Raw genomic sequence first — 14,148 nt, forward strand, 5'->3', positions numbered from 1 at the left:
GCCTGACCCCAAGCCATGATATTTTCAGTTGCCTCATGTGCACGCGAAAGCTGGACAATAAATAAGGAAGATGGAAGAATAATTGATGCCTTTGAATTATGGTGTTGGTGAAGAATATTGATATACCATAGACTGCCAATAGAACGAAGAAGTCTGTCTTGGGAGAACTACAGCCAGAGTGCTCCTTTGAAGCGAGGATGGTGAGACTTCATCTCACATACTTTGGCCCTGTTATCAGGAGGGACCATTCCCTGGAGAAGGAAATCACGCTTTGTACGGCAAAAGGTCATCAGAAAAGAGGAAAATCCTCAACAAGATGGATTGACACAGTGGCTGCAACAATGGGCTCAAGCATAACGATTATGAGGTTGGTGCAGGACTGGGCAGTGTTTCCTTCTGTTGTACAGAGGGTCACTAAGAGTCAGAACCAACTCCATGGCACCCAACAACAACAACAACAACATATGAGAGAAAGATGTGTGTTCTCCTGTGACGAGGGTCTGTTTTTATGGCCATGAACTATACCAGTTATACCAGTTGCCGTTGAACCGATTCTGACTCATGGAGATTTCATGTGTTAGAGTAGAACTGTGCTCCATAGGGTTTTCACTGGCTGATTTTTTTGGAAGTAGATCACCAGGCCTTTTTTCCGAGATGCCTCTGGATGGATTTGAACTGTCAACCTTAGGATTAACAGCCTAGTGCATTAACTGCACCACCCAGGAGCTCCCTATGTGAACTAGGAGTGGTTTGAACTAGTAGTCTGTTTTCATGCTTGGTCTAGAATTAAGGTACCTTATTGTTTTTTCTTTTTTAAATAACTAAGACCGTATTTTACACAGAGTGAAATGCAGATAGCACAGGACAGGACCATGTTTGGGGCTGCTTTAATAGCCAAATCTAATCCTGACTCAGTGGCAACCAACAACAGCTACATATACTTTAAAAATATGTCTCAGAATTTGTTTTGAAGCCACCCCTTTGTACACTCCAAGCCGCCCCTTCTCCATGTAGGCTGTGTCCTAACCAGCTACAGACGACAACTGAGCCAAGCCAGCCTGGAGCAGTCAGCCTGTGTAATGGAAAGCACACAGGCTTTGGAGTCAGACTCAGGTTCAAACCCCAGCCTGGCCTGTAGACATACTCTCTTAATGCTGTGAATTACACTGGTTGATTTTCAAATGTTAAACCAACTTTGCATTCCTGGATAAACCCCACTTAGTTATGACATATTACTGTTTTTACATTGCTGGGTTTGATTCTCTAAGATTTTGTTTAAAATTTTTGCATCCATGTTCATGAGAGTATTGGTCTATAATTTTCCTTACTTGTAATGCCTGTGCCAGGGTTTGATGGCAGGGTTTCACTGACCCCATAAAATGAGTTAGGAAGTGTTCTTTTTTCTGTTTTCTCAGTTTGTAGAAGATTGGTATGGTTTCTTTCTTAAATGTTTGAATTTTCACCAGTGAAACTATTTGGGCCTGGAGATTTCCTGGTAGAAAAGTTTTTTTAATTGCAAATCTAACTTCTTGAATAGGTATAGGGGTATTCAGATTTTCTATTTCTTCTTGTACTAGCTTTGGTAAGTTGTATTTTCAAAGAATTTGCGTATGTCATCTGAGTTGTCAAATTACTGGCACAAACTTGTTCTTATTTCCTCATTAACCTTTTAAGGAATCTTTTCGAAGAACCAACTTTTGACTTAATTTTCTTTATTGTTTGTTTTTATGTCATTAGTTTCTGCTTTTATTTCTATTATTTTTTCCTTACTTTGTATTCTTCTTTTTCTAGCTAAGGTGGAAATTTATATGATTGAATTTATACCTTTCTTATTTCTAATATAAGCATTGATAGCTACAAATTTCCTTAAAAGCACTGCTTTATCTGTATCTTATAAACTCTGATGTTTTATTTCCATTACCATTCAGTTGGAAATATTCTGAAATTTCTTTTTTGACCCATAGGTTATTTGGAAATGTGTTATTTTAATTTCTAAAATTTGGGGCTTTCTATCTTATTTTTGTAATTTCTAATTAATTTTGTTGTGGGTATCTGCTAAATCCATTTAATGATTTTTTTTTCATCCTGTAATTTACATTTTAGTTTTAGAATTCCCATTTTGGTTGTTTTTTATAGTTTCCATATCTCTGCTAAGATTCCCTATCTCTTCACCATTATGACCTTTTTTCCCCTCTAAGTCCTTGAACATACTTACAGTAGCTACTCTAGGTTCTTGCCTGCTAATTCCGACGTCTGGGCCATCTCTGAGTCAGCTTCTTCATGTGGGCCACATTTTCCTGCTTCTTTGTATATTTAGTAGTTTGTGTGCATGCGTGTTTTAATCGTAAACTGGACATTGTAGATGATACATTGTAGAAATTCTGGTTTCTGTTATCTTGCTCTGAAGAGCATTGATTTTTAGTTAAATTACTAGTTGAGTCCCTTGAACTTGTGGAGACTTGGTCTTACACTTTGTTAGGACTAGTCTCTTTCAGATTTTGCCCTTAATCTTAGGGCAGATCCCTTAGTCCTGGGTCATGGTCTTTACTTCTAGTATGGACCTTTTGGGACATCAGTGGAAAGTCTGAGGTGTATATCAAGCTTCTCAATTTAATGGAGCTCACACCCTGAACTAGACTCTTCTGTGATGGGAAACAGCAAAAACCAGCTTTTGAGCTATTTCAACCTGCTAGAACCCACTGCCAGAGTAGAACTGCCCCCCAGGGTTTCCAAGGAGTGGCTAGTGGATTCAAACTGCTGACCTTTTGGTTAGCAGCCAAGCCCTTAACCCGCAAGCCACCAGGGCTCTCAACCTGTCAGCTGCTGCTTTTTGAGGCTCCCTGGAGTCTCCCTTGAGCATGCAAACTTAAGGTGTCAGTCAAGAATTCAAAGGGAGTTTATATGCCAATTTGGGGTCTTCTCCTGTATGTCCCCCTCCTCTCCAAGATTTCCCTCAATTTTTATCTATGGTGGCATCCCTGACCTCCGTTCTCTGACGCCTGAAGCCAAAGAGACTCAGCTTTCTGCCTGAGTTCTACTTTCTCCATGAGACACAGACTGGGGAGTGCCCCAAGGGGAAAGCGCTTTATTTTCTAGGCACTTAGGAGCGCCTGTATTTCTGAGGGCTATCCTTTGCTTAAGGAGCCCTGGTGGCACTAACTGAAAGGCTGGTGGTTCAAACCCACCCAGCAGCTCTGTAGGAGAAAGACCTGGTGATCTGCTCTGGTAAAGATTACAGCCTAGAAAACTCTATGGGGCAGGTTTACTCTGTCACATGGGGTCACTGTGAGTCAAAAATCAACCTCATGGCATCTAACAACATCCTTTGCTTTTACTCCTTTTGTTTATTCAGTTATATTCATTTCTGTCAGAGATCTTAATACTTTTTGTATGGAAAAGGCCAAAAAAATAAATAAGTCATCTGAATCATCAAGAGCCAAGGACGCCACCATCACTCCAAACTTTGTCACTCTTCCTTTGCGGCTGCCAGGGTCTAATTCATACAAGCATTTCATCCTCACCCTAAAGCGAGATTACTCACCTTGCCTTCCTGTGTAATTTGCCAGACTGAATTCCTTTCAGTATCCAAGAAAAAAAAAAAAAAATTTCCAGTAAAATAACATTTCCTTCCAAAGGGCAGAGATTAAAGATATTTGAGTGAATGTCCTACTGGCTCTACAGGCAAGTTCCAAGAAGTTCCAAAATCGTTTTGGGCCACAGGGCCCTCTTTAGAATGAGCAGATATTCCTGAGGTAACTTCTTTACCGGGAGAGCAGTCACTTGAACGTTCACATTCTGGCACGGGAGAACTAACGTCTAATCACCACAGCTTTGCTCTTTACAATGCAGGGCTCAAGTTGGGGGAATAAGTTATGTGTTGTCATCTTCTTTCCAGGTGGAGCCAAAGCCTGTGATGGGAGCGTCGGCCCTGAGCAGCACCATGAGCTTCCACTTATTTTTAATCTAGAAGACGACGTTGCCGAAGGTGTGCCTCTAGAAAGAGGTGGTACCGAATACCAGGCCGTACTGCCCATGGTCAGAAAGGTTCTGGCAGATGTCCTTCAGGACGTTTCTGAGGACAACGTCTCCAGTGCAGATTACACTCAGGATCCTTCAGTAGCTCCCTGCTGTAATCCCTACCAAATTGCCTGCCGCTGCCAAACCGTGTAACACGCTGATTTTTCCACAGGAGGGATACTGGGAAGTTAGATGGGTCTGGCTCATTTCCATGCTTCAGTTTTACCCTCTCTACAGTTCCAGCACCCATCTATCAGTCTGTGGTGGCTTGCAGGGTTACCCATGGTAGACAGGTTTCAGCAGAGCTTCCAGACTAAGACTAAGAAGAAAGGCCTGAAGATCTACTTCTGAAAATTAGCCAATGAAAACCCTATGGAGCACAACAGAATATCGTCCAATATGGTGCTGGAAGATAGCACAGGACCGGACAACGTTTAGGACTGCCTTAATAGCCAGATACTAATCCTGACTCAATGGCAACCAATAACAGTTATATATGCTTTAAAAATATGTCTCAGAATTTGTTTTGAAGCCACCCCTTCGCATACTCCGTGCCGCCCCTTCTCCATGTAGGCTGTGTCCTAACCAGCTACAGACAACAGCTGAGCTGAGCGAGCCTGGAGCAGTCGGTGTGTATAATGGAAAGCACACAGGCTTTGGAGTCAGGCTCCGGATCAAACCCCAGCCTTTGAACTTGGGCAATTTAACCTCTCAGAGTTTTAGCTTCATTAGTAACTACCTTGCAAGCCGACTCTGAGGATTAAATAAGTCAATAAATGAACATGGCTGGCACATTACCTGACACAGACAGGCACTCAATACATTTTAGTTCCGTTGCTATGTTCCCAGTTTTGCTGGCCATTTCAGCACTGATTCATTCTGACCGATATCTGGAGCACAGCGTCTCCATCTTTAACATGCCTACGAATCACCTGGGGATCTTGTGAAAATGCAGATCCTGACTCACTTCGTCCGGGATAGGGTCTGAGATCCTGTGTCCAGCAAACTGGTGGGGAGGGGGAAAGGAAGGATGCTTTGAGTAACAATGATCTAGACAAAGTTAGATTTGTTTCTAGAATATTCTCTGATAATAGTGTTGGAAGATGAAGCCCCCTAGGTTGGAAGGCACTCAAAATACACAGTGGCTGCAACAATGGACTTGAACATACCAATGATTGTGAAGATGGCACAGGACTGGGCGACCTTTTGTTCTGTTTTATGTAAGGTCGCCATGATTCAGGGCAAACTTGACAGCCACCAATAAGAAGAAGATCTGTTTCTAGGTCTCAGAGACGACAAGGCCACGACAAGCCCATGGCCTCCCCACTTTTAAAGGTCAGATGACTGTATTTTAAAGATTTTAGGAGTTCATCTTCCTTTTAAGCCTTCAAAGGAATAAATTAAAAAAAAAAAAAAAACTAAACTAAAAAATGCATTGCCATGATTTTATTATTAGTGTCCTAAATGGGACTCAAAGATAATACATGATTTATTCCAATCACTGCAAAAATATTTTGCCTGGCTAAAATAGTTTCTCTCTTTATATATGTATGTCATGTACAAGAAATACAATTCAAAGAGATTTTCTTATAAGTACATTTTTACATAGCATACATTTAAAAAGGATGCCCTTCTGAATAGAAAATTCTGGTTATGTACCAGTATGGTTAGTTAGCATTTACACTACGGTTTTAACATATTTTAAATAGTATGAGTACACACAATGCCAGCTGCACCCGCTGGCAGCCAGGGCTGAGCAGTGTTTGGTGACAGTTCACCAGGTCCTGTGGTTAGGCAGCGGCGCACCCGGGACGCCTGCCCCCCTTTCTGTTCACACAACTGCACGCCATTCTTCTCCAAAACCACCTGACAGGGGCTGTCCTGATTTCTGAGGTGTGCTGCTCATCATGACTGCTTCGTTTTGCCCTTCTGACTTCCACGGCACAAGATTATCTACCAAAATCAAAACAGAATGGCCTTACTCTTTCCCAGAAGAGGCTGTGAGGAAGGCTGTGTTAGCAACAGACTGTCCCCTGCGGGGTCAGCAGGGAAAGGGTGGGTGCCTCTTGTCTGTCCGTCCACAGACTGACCCACACTCATGGCTACAGAAGATCCACCCAGCTTATTTAGGTGTAGACTAGTATGGCACAGTTTCAGAAAATACTGACTGCATCTAAAACGTGTGTGTATTTATATGTATATGTGTATTTTTTTTTTTTAATGCTCATCTTATGTGTAAACGCTGACTGCTAACTCATTTTTAACAAAGTCAGTAAATACCCTTGGTTCCAGTGCCCTTACTCTTGGTCACGAGATTAAGGTGATGCTCAGAAAAACACAGACTTTGTAAAGGATGGCTTGTTACTGAAGCGAAAGCTGCTCACCCGTCTGACTACGACATCTTTCTAAGGCACCAGAAATGATCAATTCTCTTGTTTTTTCACTGTTCTTGCAGCAAAGTACATCCCAAGGAGATGAGTGATCATATCCAGGACAGTGTCAGTCTATTTAAAAAAGATGGCTTGTGGTGTGCTGGTGGTGCAATGGTTAAGTGCTCGGCTGCTAACAGAAAGGTCGGCATGTGGAACCCACCAGCCACTCTGTGGGATAAAGCTGTGGCAGTCTCCTTCCATAAAGATCACAGCGTAGGAAACCCTATGGGGCAGTTCCACTCTGTCCTCTAGGGTGACTATGAGTCAGAATCGACTCCACGGCACACAACAACATAATAACCCACTTCCTTAAGGCAAAGGCTCAGGTAGGCTTTGTTGTATCCAAGCCTCATGCAGGTTATCTCGCAAGCCTGTGTTCATATTTATAAGGGAGGTGATTTTAACCAAGCCGAGGCTCTGGATTCCTTTTGCAATCCCAGGTGTTTTTAAAGACTGTGAATGAAAATGTGAACCCTACCCTAGTGTTTGCAATAGGCATGAATTCAGAATAAAGACAGAGGACGTTTTCCAGCATCTCAGGTCCATGGTTTCTGTCTACAAGGACATGCCCGAACTGTCTGTGCAGAGGGGACATCCCAGGAGCTCTCAGGCTCCTGGTACTTCCGTGGCCAGATGAGAAGGCCTGCCCCTGTTACCAGGCCAGTACTGTGCAGGGGCCTGCCTCTCTCCTCGCCATCTACGCTGCAGGCTGGAGGCCAAGGCTGTGGTCTTTGGTCCTTTGATGGCCTCCATAATGTCAGCACCCAGCTCCGCTCGTAGGGGCTGCCCAGCTTGCTAATGTCTTAGGACCATTCTGGAGCCCCTGGGTAGTGCAAACAGGTTAAGTGGTCAGCCAAAAGGTTGGAGGTTCAAACCTGCCCAGAGGCACCCCGGTAAAAAGGTCTGGCAATCTGCTTCTGAAAGATCATAGCCTTGAAAACCCTATGCAGTGCAGCTCTACTCTGCAACATGTGGGGTTGCCATGAGTCGGAATCAACTCAACAACAACTTTTTTAAACAATCATTCCAGGGACCATTGGTTCAGTGACCCAACAATCTTGCAGGCAGGAAGTATTCCTTACACATAAATAAAAATCTCCAAAGGATTTAAATCAACATTCACACTTGGTCCTTGAGAGGGAGACAGGTGAACAGGTGCACTCACTCAGCATCCTGGCTGTGCACAGGAAAACTGACGCTCATCCAGCTTCCTGGCCATGCACAGGTAAACGGGCGCTCACCTGGCATCCTGGCCGTGCACAGGTAAACGGGCGCTCACCTGGCATCCTGGCCGTGCACAGGTAAACGGGCGCTCACCTGGCATCCTGGCCGTGCACAGGTGAACGGGCGCTCACCTGGCATCCTGGCCGTGCACAGGTGAACGGGCGCTCACCTGGCATCCTGGCCATGCCCAGGTGAACAGATGCTCACCCGGCATCCTGGCCGTGCCAGGTGAACAGGCGCTCACCTGGCATCCTGGCTGTGCCCAGGTGAATGGGCCACGGGGCCATTTTTAGCACTAGTTCTTAAGCATCTCCAGTTTCTTTTCCCCCAAACAAATGGTTTACCCAGGGTGCCTATTCTTTTTATACAGGTTTTCTTTGGCAAGAAACCACCTCGTAAATGCCAATGTCCGAAACACCCCCGTTCTGCAAATATAAAAGGCTCTGAGGTTTACTCAGGTGGTAATTAAGCATATAATTAATAATCTAATACTCTCTTAGAGCAATCACAGACTTTTACCAAAACTGCTGAAATGAAACCTAGTGAGTGAAGGTGCAAAGCCTCGGTGGAGCGCGCTGGTCACGTTCCTCCCCGCTGCGTCTCCCTTAGAGAACTCTAGCTCTTGGATGATGCACCTTCAGGCAAATAACCACCAACTTCTGGGGACTCAGAAATACTCTTTATGGCTCATTGGGGCCAAAAGGACCCAAAGGTAAAACTGGTTTATAATTGGGCAGCAAGCCAACAGGCATTTGTTAATTTATAATTAGTATTTTTAAGAGCCACTGCACCCCAGCACTGAAAAGTAAGTTGGCGGTGTATTTGGCAGCTTATCTATGAAAAGCCAGAAATTTAAAGCTCAGCCTCAAATGGAGCCAGGGGAAATTACAGCTCCCCACTCCTCTTTATACACAAACAGTTGTAGAAGGAGAGGGCCCCACACCAGCTTTGTGAGCCAAATCTGCTTACTAGATTGCCCCGTGGATCTGTGGGAGAATGAGCCAGCCCTGCGCTCCAGCCTTTTGCAAACAGAATCCCACCAACACAAAACAATCATCAGAAGAAAACTCTGCAAGCAAGACCTAACAGCTAGCTCTCTCTGGCTCCAGGAGACTCAGGTCGGCTGGCTCTCCAAGTCATGGCCTAAATGCTGCCTCCACTCTAAATGGCTGCAGGTTGACTATCGGGGGTGTTTTCTAGCTGAAGTTCACAGGAGGAACCTATATGTTGCTTTGAATGGAAGCTTGAAGAATTAGAAGCTAAGGCAGCCCCGCAGCCATCCTTCTCTGCAGTCTCAGATGCTAGAAGCAGCCAAGCCTAGTGCCCAGCCAATCCTGGGCCCCTCTTGCCAGAACAGCTGGGGCAGCTGAGCAGCCAGCCTAAGGTGCCCAGGTGAGCTCAAACCTGTGGGTCCACACGACTGTTCATGAATGAGTGCTGGCTGCTGCTGCTGGCGAGTTCTGCCCAAGACAGGCTGGGGACGGGGGAAGCTGAGTTCGCCTGCAGGCAACAGCCCAGACTCAGGGTCCTGCACACACAGCCTAGCCCTGAGAAAGCCTCACCTTCAGCACCACGAAGGCTGCATTCCACAAAAGCATCCTTAGGAGCCCAAGAAAAGAAGCACTTTACCCAGGCATACGTGCCTACTACCTTAGGAGCAGCAATGATGGCGCTACAGAAGCCAAAGTAAAGGATTTCAGGCCTCTGAATGTGAGGCCAGCCAAGGGCTCCCTGGATTAGTACTTGGTTATTCTAATGCTGTCAGGGTTTAGCGGGACGCCTAACGGCTCGTCTGCAGGATCTGAAGCACCACAGTACAATCAACTTTCTACGGCTTTCTCGGTATTAGTGAAGAGGATTAGTCATTACAGACTACGTAAGAGGAAAGTCACTTCGCCTCGTGTACAAGGTGAAGGCTTTCTTCTAGCATACAGACTGAGCTGCCCCTTTAAGGGTTCCTAATGCTCACAGGGGGAAATTCATTCTCATCATCAAGACACACTGGTCCCGTTGCAAACTCGTGTTCAGGAATAACCTCTCCTCGGAGCGCCCCGCCGTCCTCAGAATAACCTGGAAAACAAGAAGGAGAAATGCCAGAGATGAAAGCCGTGTGTCTATTCTTAAGACATGATCCAGAGTTGGACCTCAGAAAAAATGGAGAATCGAAGAAAACCATGGAGGTAGTCTTTGACTTCGAACTAGAGTGACTGTGCTTTCTGAGATGAGCCAAAATCCACCACCATTTATGGCCTCAAAGCCTCTGAGTGGTGAGTGGGCCACCCTTCCCTCCCAGATGCCTAAAATTTTACACCTCTTTGAAATACTCATGGAGGCAATGGGTTAAAGCTACTTGTTATAGAAATTATCAACCTGCGCTATGCCTGCCATCTTGAAGGACCTGAGTTTAAAGACTATTACTGCGGCCTCAGCTCCCTGGATGGCGCAAGTGGTTTTCACTCCACTGCTAACTGAAAGGTTGGAGATTCGAAGCCACCTAGTGGTGCTGCAGAAGAAAGGTCTGGAAGATCTGTTTCCACAAGATTAGTCATTGAAAACCCTGGGGGATGCAGTTCTACTCTGAAACACAAGGGATTGCCATGAGTTGGGATCACCTCAATAATTTTTTCGTTTTGTTTTGACCGTGATCTCACTTGTGAGGAAACAGATCAATCAGGGAGAGTGACAACCATGACGACAACAAAGGGAGACGGGCCCTGCATCTGCTCACCTGGTACCGTGGAGGCTGAAGATGTGCTGGGTCTGGCTACAGTTGCTGCATAAGACTGAGGTATCGAAGGTCTGAGGTCATTTTCTTTATTCTCTTCTGTTGTTTCTGAGCCAAGCAAGCTAATTGCAGCAATTAAAAGGCGGGGAAAGAAAGAAAGAATCATCACACATCCAGAACACCTTCAAAAGGAAACGCACTAGGAAGCACATGCTGGGCCGCCCGAGTTTAAATTATAGACCCATCAGGACGCTACTAGTTCAGCATGAACTGAAATGACCTTTAGTGAGCGGGAGGCAAGCACTCAGCTCAAAATGACCCATTTCTCTTTATTTAATAAATCAAGATTGATCCGTGGCTACACCTGGCAAAGGCGCTAAGACATGCTAACGAGGAGGGCATCCGTGGCAGAGGAACAGTGGGCATCGCACTACATCCTGCCCACAGCAGGAAGAGTGGTCACCCTGCACTTCGGCGTGGAAGTCATGAGCGCTGATGGGTTCAATTCAGTAAACATTTTGAATCCCCATTATGCGCTAGGAACTGTACTGTGAGTAAAGACCACGCAGGGAGACATTACATTTTGAAGGTTACTCATCCTGGCACCTGACGTGGGGCCCCCACAAAGCTGACACCTACTACAGGTTTGCCACTGAGATCCTGGCGATGAAGCAACAAAGGGTGAGGGCACTGAACGTGTCATTGTTCTCGGAGAAGTGACAACTCTACAAAAGCAGCCCTGACAGCTGTCTTTCTGAAAACCAGCATCTTCACCTGTGGGTCTTGATCAACACGCACTCTCCCCCATCCTGAGGGTCCAAATTGTAGATGTATAGGTGTCCGTCGGATGAGGCGACCAGCAGCCTTGGCAATTTCTGGATCCTAAGAGCCAAGTGAAACATGAACTGAGGTTACAACAGAGGTGAGTAATGGACTGCCTCCAATCCAGCCTCGCTCTAGCCATCACCGACAACTTCTCCAGCCACAAACAAACCCCTAGCCCACCGATCCCAGGGTCTGGGTTTCTGGCTCTACCTTCAGGATTATTTCTTGCCTAGAAACATAACTGCAATGTATGTAGACACTATTATTCTTTGAAAAGCTGCCACCAGCTAAAACTTTAGTTTACCTAAAGGAGATGTCTTCTATCTGCTAGGCACCTGGCTCCTAACCAAAAGTTTGTAAGTTAAAATTCAACCAGAGGCACCTCGGAAGAAACGCCTGGCAATCAACTTCCAAAAATCAGCCACTGAAAACCCTATGGAGCACAGTTCCACTCTGAAACACATGGGGTCACCTTGAGCTGGAATCTACCCAACGGCAACTGGTTTGGTTTATTTATCTTATATGTGTCTTGCCTTTAAAAGTGGCAGAAAGGGCAAAAATGCAAACTTAGCTCAGCATCCTTGCTGGACAGTTTTATTAAATTTTTTTTTAATATTTAAACTTCTTCAATAAAGTATCAGCTTCGATAAAACATCCATTAACCCCACAGGTGCCTGAACCTAGATAATGGAACTAGAGACTTTTTTCATAATTTTGTAAAAACACAATCAAGAATAAGACAAGGGTATCTACTCTCACCACTTCTAAACAACACTGTACTGCAGGTTCCAGATCACGTCATCATAACCAAAATTTCCACGCCAGCTTCCTGCTGCCCCTGAGAATACATATTAAAATCAGGCAGGAGCAGCAGCTGAGGGAACACAGCTGGGCCACAGGGTTTTGATTCTGTTCACCCTTCTGTTTGGCCGTCTTTTCTTTTTTCTTCACACGCGCAGGGGTTTTGTGCTTTGGGAAAATACACTTATCAAAGTTTATGCCTGTTCTGAGAGGGTGGCGCCATACGTACGTTGACAGGGTGCAGATGTTCCTCTGCCCGGAGAAATGCAGCCGCCCGGTGGCAAAGGCCCTGTCCTGATTCATCATGTCTGACACTTGGGCAGGGAGGTAGTTGCTGGCAGCCATGAACACCTTTCCCACGTAGCCGCTCCAGGTCACGGGCTCTTCTGGGCGGCTGGGGGGGCAATGAGCAGAAGATGGCACCGAGCTGCTGGCGCCACATTGCCCAGATAAGCTAACCACCCAGATGTCATTAGCTGCGCTCACCACGACAGGAAGAAACTGTGCCTTAGCATAATGTTCTGCCCACCTGGAACAACTGGGGACACATTATCCTGGCAATCACAGAATGGCACCGAGGGCCTGTTTGTCCTAAAGGGGAGCGTTTGAAGCTGCTAAGAGGTTCCCAGTGCACTGCGCCCTTCCATTAGCAAAGCTGAATCTGGCCATTAGTCTGATTCCTAGATTTCCAAAAGAGGGCTGGGGCGGGGCTGCCAGGGGTTGATACCTGGACTCTGTAAAGGAAGCTCAAGCCTAGCTCTGGGCTCCCAGAAGAACAGACTGATCTTGATTTTAAGGCTTCTGCGTGGGAGGTAACAGCCCGAGTGGGAGGTAAGCCTCGGGACACAATGCTCAGGGCAGGTGTTAATTACAGCCCGGAGCCACCAAGTACCCGTAGTTCCTAATAGTGGAAAGGATTCAAAGGGACCTGGTATGTCCCCTGCAGTCATCAAACTTCATCCCAGGGTCTCTGCCAGACAAAGGGGGGACTGCCCTGCTGGGGAGAGACCTGAGGATGGACTTGTCTCTGTGCTCTGTGCAGTGGGCAGCACACTGAGGGCCAGGGCTACTGCAGCCAATCCCAGAAGTATACCTGCTGGGACCAGATCCTGGTCCGGACATGTGCCGGGACTTAGAAGTCCTGGGATTGATTTCTCACTGTTACCACTTGGCTAGGTGATGGCCGGAAAACCTCTCCGGGCCTTGGTGTTCTCGTCTGAAAGTGACCATGACCCATTTAGTCGTACTACTCTGATTCTCTGATCCCAAGCACCACAGAGCTTACTGGTACTGCTTGCCCAGAGCTCTGTGCTAAGGACTGGGATTTCCAAAGCAGTGTAATACCCAGATCCTGCACTCAAGGAGGAGGCAGAGCACAGACAGAGACACGAAACACTGTAAGCAATGAATACAAGCTGCTGCTACTCCAGGTCCACAGAGGAGGGAAAAGGTCCTTAATCTCTCAGTCCCCACATCTCATCGAAACACAGGGGTGATCCCAGAAACATACCTGACAGGGCTGCTGGGAAGTAAAGAGGTGACGTATGTGGGGGGCTTAGTATAGTGCCTGACAGACGGCAAATGCTATTTTATAAGAACAGCTGCAGCGGTTCTGGGGGCAGAGGTCACCGGGCTGAGCTCTGTAGGTGGGCCTCACTCAGAGCCAGCGGGGACCAGAGGAGGGCGCTGCAGATGCCTACGCAGATAAACAGTGTATTCGGGAGTCAAAACAAGCTGGTCTGGTTGAGGTGGAAGAGTCTGCAAGGCTGCAGCAGAAGATAAGGTGCCCCAGGGCCCACTGTGGAAAATCTTGAAAGTCAGGCTAGAGGAACTGGGACTTCATTCCCAAGGACAAAGAGGGGTTAGGAAGATTAATCTGGCAAGAAGATAGCAGATGAATTCGTAAAAAAGACTAGAAGGAATGAAACCAAATAGAAGGGTAATGAAACAGACCAGACGAGAGATACCGAAGACTTTGGGAAGGCCGATGGCCAGAGAAACAGGAATGAGGAGGCAATCGGGAGCCTTATCATCAAGGGCCTACAGACACTTCCTATACGGTCTAGCAGACAGTCCAGAATGACTGTAGGGTTTTATTCCCTATTCTCTGAGGTCACTGACAGA

The 14,148-nt window shown here is 46.2% G+C and overlaps 2 protein-coding genes across 9 annotated transcripts in view; one reads left to right on the forward strand and one right to left on the reverse strand.

Annotated features, from left to right (window-relative positions):
- Positions 1 to 4,170, forward strand: part of ARSG (arylsulfatase G) — a 133,624-nt gene extending 129,454 nt beyond the window's left edge. For all 3 annotated transcript variants that reach the window (XM_049858725.1, XM_049858727.1, XM_049858726.1), the window contains one exon: positions 3,896 to 4,170. In XM_049858725.1, coding sequence (XP_049714682.1) covers positions 3,896 to 4,170 — 275 coding nt within the window. The remainder of the gene's footprint in view (positions 1 to 3,895) is intronic.
- Positions 1 to 14,148, reverse strand: part of WIPI1 (WD repeat domain, phosphoinositide interacting 1) — a 48,887-nt gene that overhangs the window by 9,848 nt on the left and 24,891 nt on the right. Inside the window, exons 9-13 of one of the 6 annotated variants that reach the window (XM_049858731.1) lie at positions 12,254 to 12,418; positions 11,173 to 11,280; positions 10,402 to 10,520; positions 9,643 to 9,743; positions 4,950 to 5,023 (exon numbers count right to left, since the gene is read on the reverse strand). In XM_049858731.1, the coding sequence (XP_049714688.1) occupies positions 4,950 to 5,023; positions 9,643 to 9,743; positions 10,402 to 10,520; positions 11,173 to 11,280; positions 12,254 to 12,418 (567 nt within the window). Of the gene's footprint in view, positions 1 to 4,936; positions 5,024 to 5,448; positions 7,767 to 7,804; positions 9,744 to 10,401; positions 10,521 to 11,172; positions 11,281 to 12,253; positions 12,419 to 14,148 lie in introns of those variants that run through there. The other 5 variants (XM_049858732.1, XR_007513931.1, XR_007513930.1 and 2 more) reach the window with 5 other exon arrangements.

The sequence above is a fragment of the Elephas maximus genome, chromosome 19, assembly GCF_024166365.1.
Source record: "Elephas maximus indicus isolate mEleMax1 chromosome 19, mEleMax1 primary haplotype, whole genome shotgun sequence".
In the NCBI taxonomy this organism is placed as follows: Eukaryota; Metazoa; Chordata; class Mammalia; order Proboscidea; family Elephantidae; genus Elephas; species Elephas maximus.